This window comes from Plasmodium falciparum (assembly GCF_000002765.6).
Source record: "Plasmodium falciparum 3D7 genome assembly, chromosome: 7".
Lineage (NCBI taxonomy): Eukaryota > Apicomplexa > Aconoidasida > Haemosporida > Plasmodiidae > Plasmodium > Plasmodium falciparum.
Window position 1 is genome coordinate 72,501 of NC_004328.3, and position 24,000 is coordinate 96,500.

At 17.5% G+C, this 24,000-nt stretch overlaps 5 protein-coding genes and 1 pseudogene across 5 annotated transcripts in view, besides 1 other annotated feature; 2 read left to right on the forward strand and 4 right to left on the reverse strand.

Moving 5' to 3' along the window:
* PF3D7_0701700 (exported protein family 1) overlaps nt 1-825 on the reverse strand; it is a gene marked incomplete at both ends in the record, with an annotated part of 849 nt that extends 24 nt beyond the window's left edge. The window contains one exon of the mRNA XM_001348916.1: nt 1-825. This exon is cut by the window's left edge and continues 24 nt beyond it. Within this exon, the coding sequence (XP_001348952.1) occupies nt 1-825 (825 nt within the window).
* Nucleotides 826-3,417: 2,592 nt separating this feature from the next.
* PF3D7_0701800 (rifin) lies at nt 3,418-4,555 on the reverse strand (the record flags this gene model as incomplete). The annotated part of the gene is made up of 2 exons (XM_001348917.1): nt 3,418-4,344; nt 4,487-4,555. The coding sequence occupies 2 exons, from the start codon at nt 4,553-4,555 to the stop codon at nt 3,418-3,420; spliced, it is 996 nt and encodes a 331-aa protein (XP_001348953.1).
* Nucleotides 4,556-7,389: 2,834 nt separating this feature from the next.
* PF3D7_0701900 (Plasmodium exported protein, unknown function) lies at nt 7,390-10,443 on the reverse strand (the record flags this gene model as incomplete). The annotated part of the gene is made up of 2 exons (XM_001348918.1): nt 7,390-10,170; nt 10,330-10,443. 2 exons carry the CDS (start codon nt 10,441-10,443, stop codon nt 7,390-7,392), a joined length of 2,895 nt encoding a protein of 964 aa, XP_001348954.1.
* A 1,853-nt stretch (nt 10,444-12,296) lies between these two features.
* On the forward strand, nt 12,297-13,174 carry PF3D7_0702000 (Plasmodium exported protein (hyp12), unknown function; the record flags this gene model as incomplete). The annotated part of the gene is made up of 2 exons (XM_002808701.1): nt 12,297-12,350; nt 12,491-13,174. The coding sequence occupies 2 exons, from the start codon at nt 12,297-12,299 to the stop codon at nt 13,172-13,174; spliced, it is 738 nt and encodes a 245-aa protein (XP_002808747.1).
* A 3,010-nt stretch (nt 13,175-16,184) lies between these two features.
* On the forward strand, nt 16,185-18,386 carry PF3D7_0702100 (annotated as a pseudogene).
* Nucleotides 16,185-18,386: a sequence feature (Plasmodium exported protein (PHISTb), unknown function, pseudogene).
* Nucleotides 18,387-19,366: 980 nt separating this feature from the next.
* On the reverse strand, nt 19,367-20,641 carry PF3D7_0702200 (lysophospholipase, putative; the record flags this gene model as incomplete). Its single annotated transcript, XM_001348921.1, has 1 exon — nt 19,367-20,641. One exon carries the CDS (start codon nt 20,639-20,641, stop codon nt 19,367-19,369), a length of 1,275 nt encoding a protein of 424 aa, XP_001348957.1.
* Between the last annotated feature and the right edge of the window lie 3,359 nt (nt 20,642-24,000).

Below are 24,000 nucleotides of genomic sequence, written 5' to 3' on the forward strand. Positions count from 1 at the left end.
TCTACCCAATGATTGTAACCCTTTAGCTCTTTTAAGCATCAAATTTGTATCTCCTTCTGCATTTTGTAATACTTTTTGTGCTGATCTTCTTACCGTTGTTTCAACATCACACAAAATAATTTTTAGAATATTCCTTAATATTTCTTCTAGTATTTCATTTTTTTCTTCCTCTAATAAATTTAATATATGTTCATAGTATAAATTATCTATGGCTCTATGTATATTATCTATACTATAGTCTATATTATTTATTATATCATCCAATACATAATTAGATGAGGATACATATTGTGCCTGCTTTATAAAAGGATTATTTTGTTCTTTAAAAGGATAATAATTTGTTATTATAGATATAAAACGACTTTTACATTGTCTCAAAACAATTGAATTTCTAATCATTCTCTCATTAGCTTCTTTTAAATATATATCTTTTTTATTTATACCAGAATTTGCTTTTTCTTCTAAAAAAATATTAGAAACATTCTCATATGTCCATCCTATAGATTCTAATATAAAATTAGAAAATGAAGACTTTAATAACATGCTAATTTCATTTTCCATTAACTTCTCCCATTCATCTTCATTATCTATATATAAATCTAATCTATCTTTTAATAATTCAGCTACTTCCTCTTCTCTTATATTTTGCCCTTCCATCATTTCTTTCATAATCATACCAACATAATAAAATATATCTTCAATAAAAATACTTTTCCCAAAAAATAATTTAACAAAAATAGGTACTTTGGTATTTTCAATATATTCATACATCATATCAGAGGTAAATATTAAATTAAAAAATATAAAAGGAACAATAATTATCATTTTATCTCATTCATCAAAATCACCGGAATCATATAATTTTCTTCTATTCTGATAACTCAATATTTTATATGTCTCATTTGTATTCTCAAATTTATTATGAAACACTAAATTATTACTTTATTCATCTTAGATAATATTTTAAAGATAAATTATAAAACTTTCTTTTAATTTCATTTATATCGAAATCTTGTTTTACATATAAAATTTCATAATAATTTTTTTTCATGTTTTTTTTTTGTATTATCTAATTTTGATCATCCAAAATATCTTCATCTGAACTACTATGTATTTTATTATTGTTATTATAAGAAAGATATTATTCAAAAAATAATTATTTGTCTATAATATAAATTTAATACAAATAAATATATTACTTCAATTCACAATTATATTCCTTAAAAAACATATCATATTATATATTAAATTGTATATATATATTTATTCAATAAACCATTTTTTATTATAATTTTATTTCTTTTTTATTATAAATACCACCAATACAATCAAAAAAAAAATATAACATATTACGAATACATAAAATTACAAGTAGCATAAAAAAGGGATACAATATATAAAACATAACAAAAACGATATAGTACAAAAATTCACGAAATAAATCAAAAAAAACAGAAAACAAAACGAAACAAAACAAATGATAATAAAATTTATATTTTAATATGATAATACTCCTTTTTTTCTATTTTCAATTTTAGATTCCAATTTTTTTTTTTCTTTTTTTTTGTAATTTTCTTAAGGTAATTCTCTTATATGCATATATAAACATTCTGATATATTAATATTAAAGTATATTTTAAAAAATATTATATTATATATTATAAATTGTTAATAAAAAACAATATATTTTCCTGCATATACACATATAAATGTGTAGAATAATAGTCCTTATGGGTGTAAACCATATATATATTATAATTGCCCTCATGATTTTTATCAAAAAAATATCCTAAAATATAATCTAATATAATTACTATTTTTGAAGCAATAACAAAATTTCTTGTAATTAATAAAATATAATATTAATCTTAAAACTAATGTAACAGAATAATTTTTATTTGTATTTTATTATTTATATTTTTTCTTTTTAGTTTATTACATATTTCTAAGCGTTATTATATGTTAGAAAATACTCCCTATTGTATTTATTATTTTATGTGATTTAATTATGCTATTATAACTTATAAACAATAATATATATAAATATATATATATATAATATGATATTTAAAGGTTTTGTATATTAGCCAATTACAAAAATATATTTTTTGAAAAAATTATAAATATACTATTAGTATTACAATAATACAATTTAAAAGATTTTCCAAAGATATCACATAATTACCTATTGTATTTTATATTGATATGTATAAATATAAATAATATAATTATTTTTGTTTTTATAATTTGTATGAAATAAAACATTACATATATATATATATATATATATATATTATATTTATATAATACCAATTAAAATATAATATTTTTACAATACATAAAAAACTAATGGTGTAATTACACTATAATAATAATTTTCCTAAAGTATACTTTTCAAAAATAAACTTATAGTAATTTTTACTATTCTATAATATTAATAATAAATTCTTTATAATCATATATATATATATATATATATATATAGAAAAACAAAAAAAAGGATATATATTTATTTTTAATATTTTTCACGTTATTAATATTAATAAAATATTTTATATTTTCTATAATATTAATTATATGTATTAGAATAGGAAAATAAAAAGGATATCATATAAACATGATTATTATAGTACAATTATAATTATTATATATAATATATTGTTATTATTTTATAATAATACATATTGTATGATTAGGTTAATTCATTATTATTATATTATAATGTGTTCATATATAGATATATTGTGTTCAAAATATTTTTGTTGTTACTATATAAACAAAAATTATATATATATATATATATATATTACATTTTCTTATATGTGTCCTATAATAATATAACACATATTTTGTTTTATTAAAAGGGGGAAAAAAGAAGATAAAATATAATTAACATAATATCTTATATTACACATGACATTGGAATGTAAAATAACAATAAATATGTATTATATATATATTATTTAAATAAAATCCTAAAAACGATAAAGATATATGTTATTAATAAAAATTATATCTATTTATATTAATTCATATTACTTAATATAATAAAATTTCGAATAACATATCAAAATATGATTAATAATATAATATATTTCATTATATATTATTTTATATAAAGAATTTAAAAAATATATGTTTCAAGGTGTTCTTAAATATTGTAGAATAAATAAATATATATTCATGTAGGTTCTTGATTTAAATATATATATATATATATGTATTACTCTCTTTTCACTAAAAAATGAATAAATAAATATTAATTTAATAATTTAATAACCACATAAGAATAAATAAAATAAAATTATAGGGAAAAAAATATAATGTTATAAAAATTTAATTATTATAATATTCTTGTATTTTAAATATAAAATTTACATAACATTAAATTGAATTTAATATTATGAAAGCATATACTTATTGATTTAATAATTTTATGTACTGTAATTTTTTCTTTATTATCTCTTTTCGTCGATAACGTAAAATTAAATAAACAATTACCATAACCAAAACTATAACTACTATTGCAATAATTGAAGCCATCATGGCAATATTGAAACTATTAATTTCTGCAGTTTTGGTTGCCCATGTTGTATTATAAGCATCAGTACCAGCTTCTGCGAAACCATTAAAGGTAGATATACTACCACTATTCTGTATTTGAGCGCACAATGTACTGACCTTTCCAGCACTATTAGGCATGCATGTTGTCTTCGTTAAATTCTTAGCATTTTCAAGTAGAAGATTACCACAATTATAACTTGATGGATTAACAATTGGTGTCAAATCAACAGTATTTCCTCTAAATCCAATAACGAAATCTTTAAGTTTATCGACGACAGCTTTCATACCAGCATCAATAGCAGCAGACGTAGCTGCAGTTGTCAACATATGTGTAGAAATACCACCTAAAATTCCTAATTGTGGTACCGTTGTACCTAATATTCCTCCACATTTCAAACACGTTTTTTCAACTTTATCTGCTACTGATTTTTTGCAAATGCAAGTAGGTATGTCATTGGTGTTTATGTTTGTTTCCAAAGCAGCTAACTTTTCTTCCAATTCCTTTTCGATTTTATCTTTTAAAATAATTTTTTGTATATCTTTATCGCATTGTTCCTTACATTTTTTTCTGTTTTTCAACATACGTTCTTCGTATTCATTAAACCTTTGTTCTGTTTGTCGATCAAAATTTTGCATCACAACTTTCATTTCTGAGTTGTCATAATTTGGAGCCGCGTATAATTCGCATTCACATAACAACCTAATGTTTGGTATTTTTGTCGTTTTTGTTTTTGGTGCATGATGTATACTGCTGTTGTATGCATTTTTTTGATCATTTACCTATAAACAATATAATACGTATATATATAATTATATATTTATATTATAATTATTTATAATTTATGATTATATATATATATATATAATAACTAAATATAAGATATCTTAATTTATATATATATAATTATTATTATTTGTGTACATGTGATGAAAATATTAATATATTCAATGGAATGTTTAATAATAATATATTAAAATAATGGAACTTCATTTTTATTTTTATACATATAATATATTATGATTAAAATTATTAATAATTGTAAAATAACAATATATTTTATTAATACACTAAGTATATAAAATATAAATAAAATTAATATACCCTTATAAATATAACACAATTATTTTTCAGTTATACAAAAATAGTTTTTTATTGTAACCTTAGTGCCATTTTTTAAAACCAAAAAAAAGAAGAAAAGAATATAATTAAAAAATAATAAAATAAAATAATTAAATATTTTACTCTGCTTATAATCTTTTTATTTGTAATAAAATATAATTTTACATAATAGGATAAATTATAATACAAATACATTTTTATAAATATTCACAATACAATAGTATAGTAACAACTAACATAAATATTTTTTTGTAAACAATATAAAATCGTATAGAACAATAGTTGTTCAATGTGCATCAACAGTATGTTACAATATAGTGTAACTTATCTATATAATATATATCCTAAGATATAAATTGTTATTTTTGTAATTATAAAACTAGAACAAGAACAAAATAATTTAATAATATCTGATATTAACGTTAAAAATAATAATATATAAATACTTATAACAATTAATTAAAAAATATATTTTATTAATTTAATTTTGTTAGTCATTTGTAATGTTTACTCTGTGTTATGTTTTTCCCTCTAATGTATCTATTATATTATATCATTTAATATATATATATATATATATATGTATGCTTATAATATTTCGAAATTCGATATATATTATTATATTTAATTAAAATTTATATAAATTTATTCACACAACTAATTTTTTAAAAATATCTTAAATGTCAATAATAATAATATATATATATAATAATTATACATACAAAAAAAATAATAAATAAATATATAATAAATAAAAATATCTCTTAAAAATATAATCCCAAACATATAATATTTATTACAAATATTCACAAAACATAGATATAAAATTACCATATTCTATGAATTAAATTATATATTTTAAAAATAGAAGAATGTATCTACATTAAAAATAATTATTTTGTATTTTACCTTGCATATGTTTTATATATTACTATATTATTCTTTAGAATAAATAAATGATTTTAATAAATAATAATTTGTATTAATGCATTTATCTGAACAATAATTGTATATATAATTATTACAGTAATCAAAAATGATTACTGTTGATATAATTTTTTATTAATGTCATCAATAAAAATACAATAGTATATATATATATTTTTTAAAATATATATCATTCTCCTTATTAAGCACTATTTTTTCCTATGCATTTCATTCTGTTCCTTTCGTTTTATAAAATCACTTTTTTTTTTTTATTTGTTTAGAAAGTCATTTCTATAAATACTATATATATATTATAACAGATAAGAATAATATTATTCATTAGTATAATGCTTTTCATACATAATATATTTTGATACATCCATATTATTTGACATTTCAAAAAATATGTTCATATTTTACTTTTTCTTAACATTTAATATATATGTGCTTTTTTGTTCTCGAAAAGATCTTCCATTAGTCTCGATAATTTATAAATAATACGCATTAATATAAGATATACAAATAATAATTTTATATAATACTTGTTTTGCATTTTAAAATTATAATAAAACAATAAATTAAACTTCATGTTTCGATCAAAAAACAACTTTATAACATACAAAAAAAATTAATTAACAAAAATAACAAAATTATATATATATACAGTGATATGTAGATAAATACATCTTTGATATAACCAGTTATTTTTTCCATAATTATATATATCCTTTATTATAATATTTATGATAGTGCGTTTCTTTTGCTATCACCTTTCTTAACATTATTTAAATATAATTAATTTTTTTTTCTTTTTTTATTAAATCCTTCATTTAAAATATATTCTTCCCATAATTTTGTATTATATAAATAATTACATTGAATATTTATTAATAATTACAGTACAAAAATATGGCTTTTATAATATTATATATATATATATTATGAACGTTTCATAATAAATTTCACATGTCACAATTATATTTATATTTCACAAAAAATAGAGAAAAAATATAAGTATATAATCTATTAAAAATAAAAAATAAAAATTATATAAAATGAAATGTTCTTACTTTATACTGTAAAAACAAATACATTCAAATTTACCCATATAGCACTTTTATCATAATATCAACATTAAAATAATTAATACAATCAATTTATTATTTTTTTATATAAAATATTTGAAATATATTTATACATATTACATATTTATTAAAATATACACATAAAATACTACTTAGAAATGTGTATGTAATAACCAATATATTTTTTTTTCCTATTGAGAAATTATTAAAAATTATATAAGTGCATTAATATTTAGAACAAAAAAAAAAAAAAAAAAAAACAGGAAACGTAAATATAAAAAAAGTTTTAATTTTTTTTCTTTTAAATTTAATTAATTAAAGATATTCTTTACAGAATATCGTAGAAAAAAAAAATGAATAAAAAAAAAAAATGAATGTAAAAAAAAAATGAATGTAAAAAAAAAATGAATGTAAAAAAAAATTCCTTCCTATGAGCATATATTAATTATTAATCAAAATAAACAAAATATATTAAATTTTAAATATTTCATACATAATATATAAATATTTGTATAAAAAAATTATCTTAAATAATATAATACATAAAAAAAATAAATAAAATAATAATTAAAAATTAATATAAAAAAAAAAATATTTTTTATTTATTGTTTTAATAAATTTAATTTTAACAAAAAATTTATATTATTCCAGTTTATATATTTATTTGTATATAACATTTTTATTTTTGCAACATTATCTTAATGGTTGTGCTACATGTCTATTAGGATTAGGTCTATTCATTTGGTTAGGACCTCGTCCATTATGTTTTGAATAATCATTTTGCACTGGAGATTTATTTACTCTATTTTGTACTTGAGATTTACTTATTGTATTTTGCACAGGAGTATTATTTTGTTTATTTTTTTGTGGTGCCCTATTTTGTATATTTTGTTGAGGTGCTTTACTTTGTACATTTTTTTCATGTTGGTTTTGTATATTCTGTCGTGGTTTGTTTTGTACATTATTCTGTGGTGCCTTACTTGTAATGTTTGTTGGAAGTGTTTTTCCGCTTATATTTTTTTGGTGCGATTTCTCATTTACAGTTTTTTCATTTGAGTTAAACTTTGTGCTATTTTTTTTATTCCATATATTTTTTACTACCCCTTGAAATGAATTTATATTATTAACATTCGTGTTGTTATATTCTATGCCTTTAATTTTAAAATATTTTTCTATAAATGCTTTTGTTCTTTTAGCCCTTGAAAATAATAAACCTGGAAATGACAATGATAAAAATGCACATACTCCAACCATTACATAGAGAGCCGTAGAAAAAGTAGCTATTGAAGATCCAGCGGCAATGCCTACTATTCCTAAGGTTATTGTAAGGATGACAATTAGTCCAAGTGTTACCAGAATAGTTTTACTTAATTTAGAACTTATGCGATGTGTTTCCATAAAATCCTTAAACATAGGTGTCATAATAGAAGAATATTCTTTTTGTTTACTATATTTTTCAATAACTTTATATATATCACTTTGATGAAAGTAATCCATATCCTCAAAATATAAACTCATAAGTTCTTTCATTCTATATTTTTTTGTTAAATCTTCATCTGCATCTTCATATTCTGCATTCAAAATATCATTTATTTTGCTTTCAATAACTTTTGAATTTTTATAAGGTATTCGTATTTTGAATTTATTTTTAACTGTATTAATTTTTATTTTATCTAATGTGGTCAAACCTCCCTTTTGTTCTGCAACTTTTTTTAAAGTATCTTTTGTTTTCCTTTCTTCCTTTAACAAATCTGTTGGTTTGGCTTCTTCTTTCTTTAAAGTATTTGTTGGTTTCACTTCTTTCTTTAAAGTATTTGTTGGTTTCACTTCTTTCTTTAAAGTATCTGATGGTTTTACTTCCTCTTTTTTTAATGGATCTTTCGGTTTCGCTTCTTCTTTCTTTAGCAGATCGGTCGGTTTGGCTTCCTCTTTTTTTAAAGGATCTATTTTTTTTACTTCGTTTTCTTTTAATATATCCTTTTGTTTTATTTCTTCTCTTTTTAAATGATCTTGCGATTTTATTTCTTCTTTCTTAAAAGTATCCTTTACTATTATTCTATCTCTCCCTAAATTATCCTGTATTGTTATTTCATCCATTTTGGACGTATTTTGAGATTTCCTTTCATCTTTTTTAAAAGCATCTTGTATTATTATTTCTTCCCTTTTTATATTACCTTGCGCTTTTACAACATCTGTTTTAAATGTATCTTGTATTATTATTTCTTCTCTTTTTAAAATATCTTGTGTTTTTATAGCATCTGCTTTAAATGTATCTTGTATTTTTATTTCTTCACTTTTTAAATTATCTTGTGTTTTTATAGCATCTGCTTTAAATGTATCTCGTATTTTTATTTCTTCACTTTTTAAAATATCTTGTGTTTTTATAGCATCTGCCTTAAATGTATCTTGTATTTTTATTTCTTCACTTTTTAAATTATCTTGCGCTTTTGTTACATCTCTTTTTAAAGGATCATATGGTTTTCCTTCTTCCCTTCTTAAATTATCTTGCGTTTGTGTTGCATCTCTTTTTAAAGGATCATATGGTTTTCTTTCTTCCCTTTTTAAATTATCTTGCATTTGTGTTACATTTCTTTTTAAAGTATCATATGTTTTACTTTCTTCCCTTTTTAAATTATCTTGCATTTGTGTTACATTTCTTTTTAAAGTATCATATGTTTTACTTTCTTCCTTTCTTAAATTATCTTCTGGTTTAACCATATCCTTTTTAAAAGGATCATATGCTTTTCTTTCGTTTCCATTTAAATTATCTTGCGCTTTAATTGTGTCCCTTTTAAAAGGATCGTAAGATTTTATTTCATTTTTTTTTAATGGATCTATTTCCTTTTGTTCATCTGTCACGAATGGATATTTTGGAGTTGTTTTAATTTCTAATGGTTTTTTTTCCAATGATTCAACTTTTAGTTGCTTATTTTCTTTTACTTCTTCTATTTTTTCTTCTTTATCCTCAAGTAGTTCCACTTCTTCATCGTCATCCACCTCAATTTCAATTACTTCATATTCTACATCTTCATCATCATCATCATCCACCTCAACTTCAATTATTTCATATTCTATTTCTTCGTCGTCGTCTACTTCAATTTCTACATATTCCACTTCTTCATCTTCATCTTCATCTTCATCCACTTCAACTTCAATTTCTTCATATTCTACAACTTCCTCTTTTTCTTTCTTTTTTTCTCCTTCATTTTTTATTTCCTTCGTTCCTGTTATGTTACTTTTTAAAATTCCTCTTTCTATCAATTTTTTTGTTATAAGATCGTTATCTAGTTTATTACTTAACAAATTTTCTTGTCCTACTATGGACCTACCACCTGATAAATCTTTTATTAATGTTTGCCTAAGTACGTCCACTTGTGTCGGTGACAATTCTTCTGTTTGTATCAAAATCCTCTGATATCTAATTCTTATAAAAGTAGAATTGCATACATTTTTCTCATTATATTTTATTCCATACTATGTAAAAAAAAAAAATATATATATAATATATATATATGTGTGTTTATTTGTATTTATATGTATTTATTTAAAAAAAAAATAAAAAATATGTAATAATTTATTTAAAATAGATTTTTATTTATTATAATTTTTTTTTTTTTTTTCTCTTCAACTTACTAGTTTACATTTAATTAATATCAAATTTATTAAGGTGTATATTAAAAGCCATATTTTTCTCCAATATTTTTCCTTTTCTATTATTATTCTTTCACATGATTTTTTCTTTAACATGTTTCATGTTATCATTACGTACAATTCATGAATTTATTTTATATATGAAAAGAAACTATATTTTCTTTTCTTTTTTTTTTATTTACTTCCTTCATATAAACAACTAAATATATAATAAACTTATGTTTATAATCAGTGATCTTTTCTAAAATAACCTTTTGCACGTTATATAATAAAGGTGCATAGATATATCATTATATTATAAAATATTATAATATATACATATATATATATATATGTATTAATCAATGTATATAATATAAAGTATATATTTCTTTTAATTTTTTGAAAATACGTTTATAATACTATAACATATACATTTAATATACATTTAATAATATATATTAAATATTAGAATTAATTTATTACATGTATAAAAATAAAAAATATATATTTTTACAAAAAAATAAATATATATAAATATTAAGAAAATTATATAAATAAATAAATGATTCTATATTCGTTTGTATAAATATATATATATTTAAATTAGGACATAATAAAATAATATATATGTATATAAAAATACTATATTAATTTATTTTATATTTAAAAAAATATAAATTATATATTTGATATTATTTCTACATATTTTAAAAATATATATATAATAAATATATATATTATAAAATTAAAATAAAAAAAAAAAAAAAAGAAGCATACAACAGAACAAAACACCAAAAAAAAAAAAAATAAAATAATAATAAATTGGTTGTACAACCTTATACAGAATATAAAACTATAAAACCTATATATAAATAAATATATCATATATTAAATAAATTAAATAATAATAATAATTAATTATTATTATTTTTAAAATAAATATTTCTTATCATCATTGAAACTTTTAATATTATTTATATAGATTTTTATTAATTATTAAAAAAAAAAAAAATAAAAAAAAAAAAAATAAATAACAAAATAAGTAATACATATATAAATTTTATCATTATAATAATTTATTCATTATATATATTATATAAAAGTATTTTAATAAATAAATTAAAATAAATTTATTAATAATATTATATAAAATATATATATATATGAATCCAAATTTATTATTCAAATCACTATAAATAAATTAAAAAAATAAAATTTTTAAATAATACTTTCTTCTATATTTATAGCACATGTTATTTATAATTTTAATAAATGTTTTATTAAAAATAAAATAATGTAACGTTTTATATAAAAAAATATATATATAATATATATATATATATATATATATATATATATAATAAACATATTTATATAATTTAATATATTTTGTATAAAACAAAAACAATGAAACGAATATATAATATAAATATATCATTTTTGTTTTATACAAATATATATTATATAATTACAAATAATATTATATTTAAGATATTATGAATGTTTGTATTAAAAGTATAATTTTTAACAACCAAAAAAATATTAAATATAATTATTCCTTCTATATAAATTTACAACAACCTTAATAATTTTATCTATAAAAAAATTATTACAATATGTATCATTAAAAAAGACTACAAATAATATTTCTTAATATTATTATTTATATTACAAATTATATAAATTAAAAAATAAACATTATAAATAATAAATAATATATTGTATCGTAAAATATATATATATGAAAAGAATCATATATATTAATAACTATAAAAAAAAAAAAAAAAAAAAAAAAAAAAAAAAAAAAATGAAATATATAAATATATAAATATATACTATATATTTTTAAAATAAAATAATATATCTATATATATGTTTTCTATCTTTAATTATATCCATTAAAAATATATTTTAAAAAAAAAATAATACTTTATATATATAGTTTATTCATAATGTTTATTATTCAGATGAAACAAATCCTACTTGTCAATCTATTTCTTTATGTTATATTACCGGAAAATGTAATATAATTAATACATTTATGTATTCATTTAACTTTGTGTTACATTTAATATAATTAAAAATTATATGTATACATATATATATATATATATATATATAAATATTTAATTATACAATATGTATTATTCTTTATTTATAGAATGTCCAAAAGACCTCCCTTAAGAAACAAAATAGAATATTTCATGAATCAAATTTAATACAAATTAGATCACTGGCAGAAGCATCTGTAGAAAAACCTTTAACTCATACTAGAAACAAATATTCAAACGAACCTATTACGAATTCATTTAATGCTTCCGCACAAGGTTCTGTAAAAGCAACTACTGAAAAAAATGGAACAAAACCTATCTCGAAAAGAAATGAACAAGTTAATAATCAAACAATTAATAGACCTACATATAATTCTAGTTTATATAATCCTAAATCACCAAATGATAGGATTGATGAGGGTAGTTTGCAAAATGTACTACAAGGTTACAAGGAAAACCATATAAAATATGCTGTAGACACATTAGATCTTCGAGAAGATATTAAAGATAAATTTAAAGAATTACTTTGTTTAAATGTTAATAGAAGTGATCCAAATCGTCAATATAAATTATACAAACAAATTAAAAAGCATATCCAAAAATATGAAGACCATCCAATGATTAGTAGTCTTGTTGATTTAGAAAATATAGAAGATGATATTTATTTTTTACAAAATCCTGACAGAGCAAAACATATAGTATACGATACAGCAAAAGAAAATAGAAGAAAAAAAAAAAAAAAAAAATTAGAAAAACAGAAATTAGAAGAAGAAAAAAAAAAAAAAAAAAATTAGAAAAACAGAAATTAGAAGAAGAAAAAAAAATAAAGAAAAAATAAAAAAACATAAAAAAAATCATGACTTTCTTCCATATATATATATATATATATATATATATATATATATATATGTACTTATAATAATATTCAATAGATTAAACTATATTATACATATTATCCAAGTAAAAAATATATATATATTATACCCATTATAATACATTTATATATATCTACTAAATACATTTTTTATATTAAGAATTCATTATTTCTATATTTTTTTATTAATATAATTTTGTTCTTTATATTCCTTTTCTGTATACTATGCTTATTTTTTAATTTTTATATGTACTGTTTTCATATATTTTTTTATTATATTTTCTTTCCTGGAATAAAGAAAAAATTACTTAATTTTTAACAAAAGGAAAATTTGCTAATAATCAAAGAATTGCTTAAAATTTTAATATGTTAATAATATATATATAATACACACTATTATAATCACATATAGATTTATATAATTTTAAATAAGTTGTATAAATATATGATTCTTTTATCACCCATTTTTCATTCCGATATAATATTAAAAAAAAAAAAAAATAAAAAAAAAATAAATATATATATTATGATATTTTTTTTTTTTCCAAAATTATCAAATATTTAGATATATATTTATATTTTCCATTTTTCTTCATATTTATTATTCAAAAATAAAATATTTTTATTTTTATTATATTATTTCCATTTATGAACATAAAAATTTTCAAGTGTATTTCATTTGACAAAAAAAAAAAAAAAAAAAAAAAAAAAAAAAAAAAAATTCATCATAACTTACATTTATATTTTCTCAAATTTATTTTGAAAAATACTGACAAAATAAAAAAAACATATTATCATAAAAAGAAAAAAGTAAGAGTATTTACAAATAAATATTTTTTTTTTCAAATAAAGGAAAAAAAAATTTATATGTACATCTCATGTTTCCTCAAAAGATATAAGAGAATAATTATTTTTCAAGTATTTATATATATAATATATATTACATAATAGTTTTTCATTATTTTATTTTATATTATTTTTTTTTTTTCTTTTTTTTTTAATATATATGGTGTTATAAAAAAAAATAACCTATTATTTTATAATTCTTAAAAGATTTATGTATTAAATATAATAATGGACATGTATTAAAATAAAACATATAACTTTCATAATTTATAAATATTAAATACACATATATAATATAATATTTTCGATGTAACCATTATTGAAAAAAAGAAAAAGAGCTAAATTCATATAATTAATACACAAAATATATATGTATTTTTAAAATGTTTTATATTAAGCCCTTTATTAATATATATATATATATATATATATATATATATATATATATCCATTTCAGCCACGTAAATTTTATAAATTATAATTTTTGTCACATATAAATAATATATACAATCCAAATTGAACATATAATGGAGTCATTTTTTTTATAAAATATTTCAATCATAATTCAACTAAAAATTAGCGTATGCATGTTTTTTTTTTTTCTTTTTGTTTATTCTTTTTATTATTTTCTTTATACATATTTTTACATATATTTAATATTATATATATATATATATATATATATATAATATAATTTTATCATCTTTATAATCATGCTATGAATATATAAACACATTTTCTATGCTTAAGAAAAAATAAAAATAAATAATATTTTTTCTATTATACTCTCAAAAATTAGGACACCACACTTTTGAGGATTTTTTTTTTTTTTTGAATTTAAAAAAGCACGAAAAAAAAATTAAAAAACTATATCTCTATTTTGAGAACAAATAAATGAAGTTATTATATACCTTTTTGTCATGATTTTGAAGAACATATTTATATAATAAATATTTTTTTCTGTATTTCTTTAAATTTGAATTATATATATGTATATATATATATATATATATATATATATATAATATATTATTTATATATATATTTATTTATTTATTTGTATTTATAAATTATTAAACTTGAAATATATTATTTTTATTTGATTTATTATTCCTTTATTGTATTTATATTTATATTTTTATATTTTTTCACATATTTTTCTTTAGTTTATTTTACGTATGAGTATATATACAAGAAAAAAAATAAAATAAATAATATTTAAAAAAAATATATATTTTTAATAATTATATATTTATATATATATATAAAATTTAATATAATATAATATATAATATATATGAAATTTTTCATACCTTAAAAAGAATATTATATTATGCATGCATATAAAAAAATATATAATTTTTAAAATATACTTATATATATATATAATATTTTATTTTATTTTATTTTTTTTTTTTTTTTTGGTTGTGGTTGTTCGGTTCTAAGAATTTTTCTTTAATAATTATAAAAAAATGTTAAAATAATATAATTCAATATTTTTATATTATATATATAATATCTATAATAAAAATTATATTATTAAAAAATATATATTTATATAATGTTATATATTTATAAAAAGAACATTATTAAAATATTATTAGCGACAAAACATTTATATATATATATATTATTTAAGGCGGTAACTTGTTTTTAATTTTCTATATAATTAAATCTTTAACTTCATTATATAAATTAAAATATGGATATTATTTTTTGTACATTTTTTTAATATTCCTTTTTATGTAGTATTTATTGTATATAAAATAATATTATATTATTATGATGATAAACAGAAAGAATTATATTTAAAATTTTCATTAAAATTATGAATTTTGCATATGTGTTGTATAATTTGTTCTTAAATATTTTTAAAATATAAGAAAAAAAAAAATATATATATATATAATATATTTATGTTTTATTTTATTGCAACCATGTAACATTTCCTTTTTTTCTCATATATATATATATATATATGTTGATATTATTAATAAGGATAGTATTATTACTTTTTATATATTGTTTATTTTATGAAATCCATTTGCACCTTGTTAATATGTATTATAAATAATTAATTAAAAATGAGACAATTTAACGATTCTAATATTATTAACCCTAGAGGTTTATTAAATAAAAATAAGTTAAACTGTAAAACTTGTATTATATATTCTTATGATAATGAAGGAAAAAACAAAAAAAAAATTAAATCATTTTTTAATTCATTGTTTTCTAAACGTTTTGGCATATCTATTCTTGGAATAATATATGTAATCTCAATGATAAGCACAAAAAAATAATATCAATATATAACATATTTATATATATATATATATATATATATATATATATATATCCATATATGTATAATATAATGTTTAATTTTACATTTCAAGTTAATTCTTTTTTTTTTTTTTTTTTTTTTCTCCTTCTTCGTTTTTCTAAATATATATAGAATGGATTTTCAAGTAATAAATATCTTTTATCAAATATACAAGGTAATAATAAATATTCCAGAATTTTAATTGAAACAGAACTTCTTTCTTCTAACGAGAATGTGTTAATAACTCCAAATAAATTTTTTAGCAATATTAATATTGCACCTAAAAGGCCAGGAGATAAATTATCAGTTGAAGATGCATTTGGAACAGTAAATAGAAATTTAACAGATGGTCATAATAAATTACAAAAAAATATAAATAAATATGGGTTGTGGAATAATCATACGAGCCTTACTTTTGGTTATGCTTGTTCACTACTTGATAGTAATAATACTGATAAAGAAATAAATAAAAATATAGATCAATTAATAACTGATCATATAAATAATAAACCAAAAATGTATAGTTTATGGTGGGATGTAATGAAAAATGAAAAAAAAAAATATAATTTAACAACAAAATATTTATATAAACATCATCAAAACTTAATAGAAAAATATAAAAACATTAATCAATACATAGCAGAAATGCAATGGAAAGAATGTAGAAAATATATTATCTTAGCTAGAATAAAATATGAAAAATATATAAATAATATTTTCTGTAAATGGATTAATAAACCTACAACCAAATCATCTACATTTAAAAAAATTGTAAATAAAAATAGAACACTATGGAAAATGTTAACTAATTATATTATACAAACATATTCAGAATCTATGACATACTCATATGAACATATTAGTAAAGAAATTCACAATAAAAAACAACATCATCCAACACATATAAACAAAGAAAATTATAAAAATTTTATATCAACCACCCTAAGAAATAGTCAAACACATAATTTAACCTTATTATATAATTATGAACAGTTCTTCCAAGACATACCATATATTGATTTAGAAGCATTGGACAGCATGCAAGAAGAAACAGAACCCATTGAAGATATACAAAAAAAAAAAAATAGAACAAAATAAACAAATAAGTGAAATGCCCACAGATTTTGAAGAAATACAATTCATTATAAAATCAGAAGAAAGAATTAGTGCACTAGAAGAATCACTATATAAACCCTTACCACCTTTAAATGAAAAACAAAAACAAACGGATGACATAGAAAAACACAACATAGTAACAGAACAACCAGAACGTGAAACTCAACAAGAAATGGTTGATACAGAGCAAACAAATGAACATACCCTTCAAACAATAGTGGAATCAATACAACCGATCCTTCAATTTCAACAACCAGTAGAGGAAACTGAACAAGAAATGGTTGATACAGAACAAACAAATGAACATACCCTTCAATCAATAGTAGAATCAATACAACCGATCCTTCAATTTGAACAGCCAGTAGAGGAAACATTACAATCAAACGTAAAATTAATAGAACCCAATATCCAATCAGTACATCTCGTTTTAGAAGCAGAAGATCCCATAACTGAAACTGATCAATCCATTATCCAAACGGTACAATTAGTTGTTGATTCAGAACAACCAACATTAGAAACTGCTCAAGAAGTACTTGAAGCAACAAGAGAAGCAATTCGTACAATACAAAATGCAGTAAAGGTAATAACAGAAGTGCTAAGAGAAACACAAAATTTAGTTAAAGAATTACAACCAATATCGGAACAAATATATAACGGATACATAGATATAGAACCGCATATAACAATAAAACAAGCTACTAATATCATACACTCTTCAATAACAAGAACACAAGAACTAGTTCAGGAGGTACAAGAAATTATAAATAAAAATAATGAAGAAACTGATGAAAATGATGACATATTTGAAGATGCCTTAGATGAACTTCCAGAAGATTCAGTATTTTAAATAGTATTCACAAAGTTTTATATAATAAATATAAAAATATAAATAAATATATATATATATATATATATATATATATATATATATTATAGTTATAAATTGTATAAAAAGACTACTGCGTAGTATAATATTTTTTTTTTTTTTTTTTTTTTTTTGCTATTCATTTATCTTATCCTCTTTCATTAATAATATTCACATATTTATTATCATTATATATACATCTAAATAATTAATATATACTTATATAAACCAATATTAGTAATAAAGAACAACATAAACTGTCATAAAACATTGAATAGGAAAATTAAAATTATAAATATATATATATATATATATATATATATATTATATTGATTTTAATATTTTTCAAGTTTGTTTATATGAAAATATATTTTATAAAATCATTTTTCATAAATACATTTAAATATAATACCAAAAAATATAATAAACAGAAAAATAATATAAAATAAATAATATATTATAATACTATATATCTATATATGTAAATAATTTTACACAAAATATATATATATATATATAAACGTAGCTTACAGAAACAGAAATGATAAATAATCATAATGTTAATACATCAATTTAAATTAAACAAAAAAAAAAAAAAAACAAAAAAAAAGAAAAAATAAGGAGAGAAAGAAATTGTAATCATCATCATAATACATCAATTTGCACATATATATATATATATATGTGGTTAATTTAAAAAAAAACAAAAAAATACATAAATCATTTTAATATATTTTAAAAAAAATATATAAATGCAGGCAATTACTTAAAAAAAATTAAATATATATTTAACAAAAAAAAAAAAAAAAAAAAAAAAAGAATATTCTACAAATAAATATTTTCATATTTATATACATACATATTTATATAGAGAATAATTTAAGAACATTAATTTTTTTTTTTTTTTTTTTTTTTGTCCGTTTTGTATAAATTACATTTTAATTATTATCATCATTTATATATTATTCAATATATTCTTCTACTTTTGTGACATCACCAATTGTATTGTATTCACTGGTGTTATCGTTATTATTCAAATTAGATATCCAGTCTAAGATTTTCCCTAACACTTGTTCATTTCCAGGTTCCATAGGTAACATATGTTCCATAATATCTAGAGGATAAAATTCTTTATTATTCATATCAAGATCATTGTAAAATTCCATAGCCCCTTCAAAGGAACATACAGAATCATCTTTTGAATGAACAAATAATAATGGTATATTTTTTGGTATAAAATTTATATCTTCTCTTAAATTTTCAATTGCTTTAAATATCTGAAAAGCAAACTGACCAGTTATCCATTTTTGATATCTTAATTTATCATAATATATAAGATCATTAATATATGGATGTTTAGAAAATTTGAATCTTTTAAAAAGTCTATTTTTCGGAAAATGATTACCCACAAATTTCATTATATCATACACACCTTTAAATTTAATAGAATTGACTGACGATAATTTTTCAAGCATTATCATTCCAGATAAAGATATACAACCTTTTATATTCATATATTTCTTCGGGTGTATTTCTTTTTCTAATAATTCTAGAGCTCTTAAAACTATATTTCCTCCCATAGATAACCCCATGATATATATTGGAACAGGGCAATGTTTATTATTTTTAGTTACACTATTCTCACATGAATGAACTTGTATAGTATCACATTCTGATACACCATTTACGTCCTTAACATTTTCAAATAAATGACTTTCTTTAGTATTATGTTCATATACACCAATATCACCCGTACAATTTTCAATCATATTTAATGAAGAATTATTATCCTCATTTTCAGATTGTACAGAATCATTAATTATATTAATATATTGTATAAAATCATATACTAAATCATCAAAATCTTTTACATTCGTTCTTAAATTTTCCCATCCTTCAGATTCTCCATGCCCTTGTAAATCTAAACCATAGACTGAATAACCTTTCTCATTTAATTTTTCTATCCAACTATCTTTGTATATATAATAATCATCTAAGTCTTTTATTATTACCTTATCATTACTAACTATATCTGCATTGTGTCTTAAAAATTCGAACCTTATATGTGAATTTAAACCATGTACTAATACAAATATACCGATAGCTCCTTTTACTATCCATGAATATGTTCTTAATAATAAACCATCTCTATTATAAAAGGAATTTATACTTGTTGTGCCATCTAATTTGGTATTATTTCTTTTGTACGGTTCACAATTTAATTCATTAGATACCATGATATTTATAATAAATATTATAATAAAATCAAACAACAAACAAGTAAATTTATATATATATAAATATATACATACTTTTTTTTTTTTTTTTTTTTTTTTTTTTATATTCAACTTCAAAAAAAGTTAACACCTGATCGTTTCTACAAAATATATTTCCATTTTATAATAAATCATTATATATAATCTAATTTCTTTTCCTTTCTTTTTCTTCTTTTTTTTTTTTTTTTTAAATCATTTAAATTAAACAAAAAAAAAAAATGTGTATAAAATTGTAAAAATAATACAAAATATTGTTTAGTATATATAAATATATAATAATATATGTATATATCTTATTATTTATTATTATTTTTTTTTTTTTTTTTTTTGAAGGGTCTTTTTAAAAAGTATAGGATTTTAATTAATTTAAATCATGTATTAAGAATTTTTAATTTAAAATTTATTATTATATCTTTCTAATTCTACATATATGTATATATATATATATATATATATATATATATATATATATAATATACACTCTAAAATTACTAAAGAAATTAATAAAAATTAATTATTCCTAATTCATTTATATTATTACATAAAAATATACAGGACCCCCGATAATATTTTTTTTAATAATTACTGTTATTATTTTATTATTTCTCTTTTTTTATTATTTAAAATTCAAAATATTTTAAAAAAAAAAAAAAAGAAAAAAAAATTATATTGTATTATATTATATATATACATATACATTATATATAATAATAATAGAATTACATAAATTTGTGGGAATTTCTAATTTTTTCTCATAATAATATACACTACAAAAAAATATTAAAAAAAAAAAAATAAATACATAATTATAATTATATATTATATATATATACATAATATAATAAAATATTATATTTATAGTTGTGTTTTACATATACATGCAAATTTTTTTTTTTATATTATTTTATCTACATTTATCTTAATGAATTAATATTATATTATTAATTAGCTTACTGTGTTGTTTTATATATTATTTTATTTACATATAAATATATAAAATATATGATTATATAATACAAATTAAAATATTAATATAAATTTTTTTCTCTTTTTGTGCAAAATTTCAAAAATATTATATATTCTATTCTAAATTTTGTATATTTTCATTTTTTTTTTTTTCTCTTTTTTTATTTTTTTGTATTGTATGGGAATAATATTTTTTTCAGCTATTTTTTATAGCCAGCAATTCATAATTAGGTATATAAATAATGTACATATAAACTATATAGAGAACATTTGTAACATTTCTCTTTGTTTTTAATATATATAATATAAATTAATTTTAAATTACAAAAAAAATAAAAAATAAAAAAATAAAAAAATAAAAAAATAAAATAAAGTAAATTAAAATAAAATAAAATAAAATAATATAATATAAATAATAAAAAAAAAAAAAAACACAATAAAAGTATTAATAATTCAATTAATAAAGAATTATATTATAAATATAATTCTTTTATTTTTATATTCAATAATATCATATAATGAAAATTTGAATAAATGTATAATATATATATATATATATATAATATTGTGTATAGTTTTATAAAACACTCTATATTTTATTAAAATGTGAGTTATCATAATATATGCTCTTATATTTTATATAAATAACAAAAAAGGGAAAAACATTAAAATGGACAATTTATTTTAAAAAATATAATCCTATAATATTATTTCATAACTTGTGTAAAAAAAAAATTTATATAAATAAAAAAAATATATATACATACATATATATATATATGTATGTGGAAACACAAATGTGATGAATATATAATTTAATGTATGCATATATTTATTTATTTATTTACTATTTTTATATTATACCACACTTTATATTATTACGTAATAATAATCATATATATATTTCCTTATAATATATGATTAATTTATTGAAATAGGAGAATATATATCAACACAATATTTTTTTTTTTTTTCTCCTTTTTTTTTTTTTTTTTTTTTTTTTGTTATATTCTATATATTTGTTATTTATATTATTCTTATTTTACAAAAAAATTTCCTTATTTTTAATCGTTGGCTTTAAAAAAAAAAACATTCATGTCAATTTTTTCCAATTCATTAATATATAAAAATAAATATCATAATTTTGTGAATGAGAAAACAGAACAAAAAAGAATTATAACAAAAAAGAATCATATATCTCAAAGACATATATATATATATATATATATATATATATATTAAAATATACAACTTTATTTTATTATTTTTTCCTTTTAACAATATAAAAAAATATAAATATATTCTAACAAAAAATAAATATTGGTAGCACTTTAAAAATTATATATTGTTTTGCTTAAATAAATAAATATAAATATGTAAAAATAATAAATAATAAATAATTTTGTCATAATAACTTTTTAAAATTTATTATTATATGCTATTCCTAATTTATAGGATATAAATAATGAAATCTCTTATATAAATATAAAGAATATATTTTAAAACATATTTTATATATAATAAAAAGTAAAATATAGAAATATTTTATACTGATTTTAAAAAATAATTATTAAACAAATATATAAATATATATATATATATATATATATATATTATACCAAAAAGATCAACTTTATAAAAGATACCAATGAAATAAAAAAAAATACAAAAAAAATATAAATACATATAATATATATATATATATATATATATATATATATAATTATATTTGTCAGTTTTTAAAAATATGAATTTTCAAATCTATATAAGATTTATAATATATATAACAAAATTTAATAATGGTATTCAATTTATTTTATTCTTTTTCCTCCTACATTTTATATATATTATAAGGCTATAAATACCTACAACCGTTCATATTTATAGGGTTAACATATAAAAATATAATATATATATATATATATATTATAATATATTTATATAGATAAAGTATTTTTTTTCCCACTACCAATATATATATTTTTTTCTTTTTGTTACCATATTGAAGATTTATTATTTTAGGAAAGTAAAAAACAAATTATATATATATTTATATATAAATTTGTAGGATACATTTTCTTAAACCAAAGGGATATTTTTTCATAATTATTATACAAAAAAAAAAAAAAAAAAAAAAAAGTATTTTACATATATATATGAAACTTATAAATATATATATAATAATAAAATGTTTCATTAGTATTACTTCTAAAATCATATAACATATTATAAATAAAATATTGATTTTGTTAAAATTTAAAAATAAATTTATATATAATATATATATGTATATAATTTTTTTTCTTTTTTTTACATAAATATATTTCATTATTTCTTTTATTTTTAATTAACCA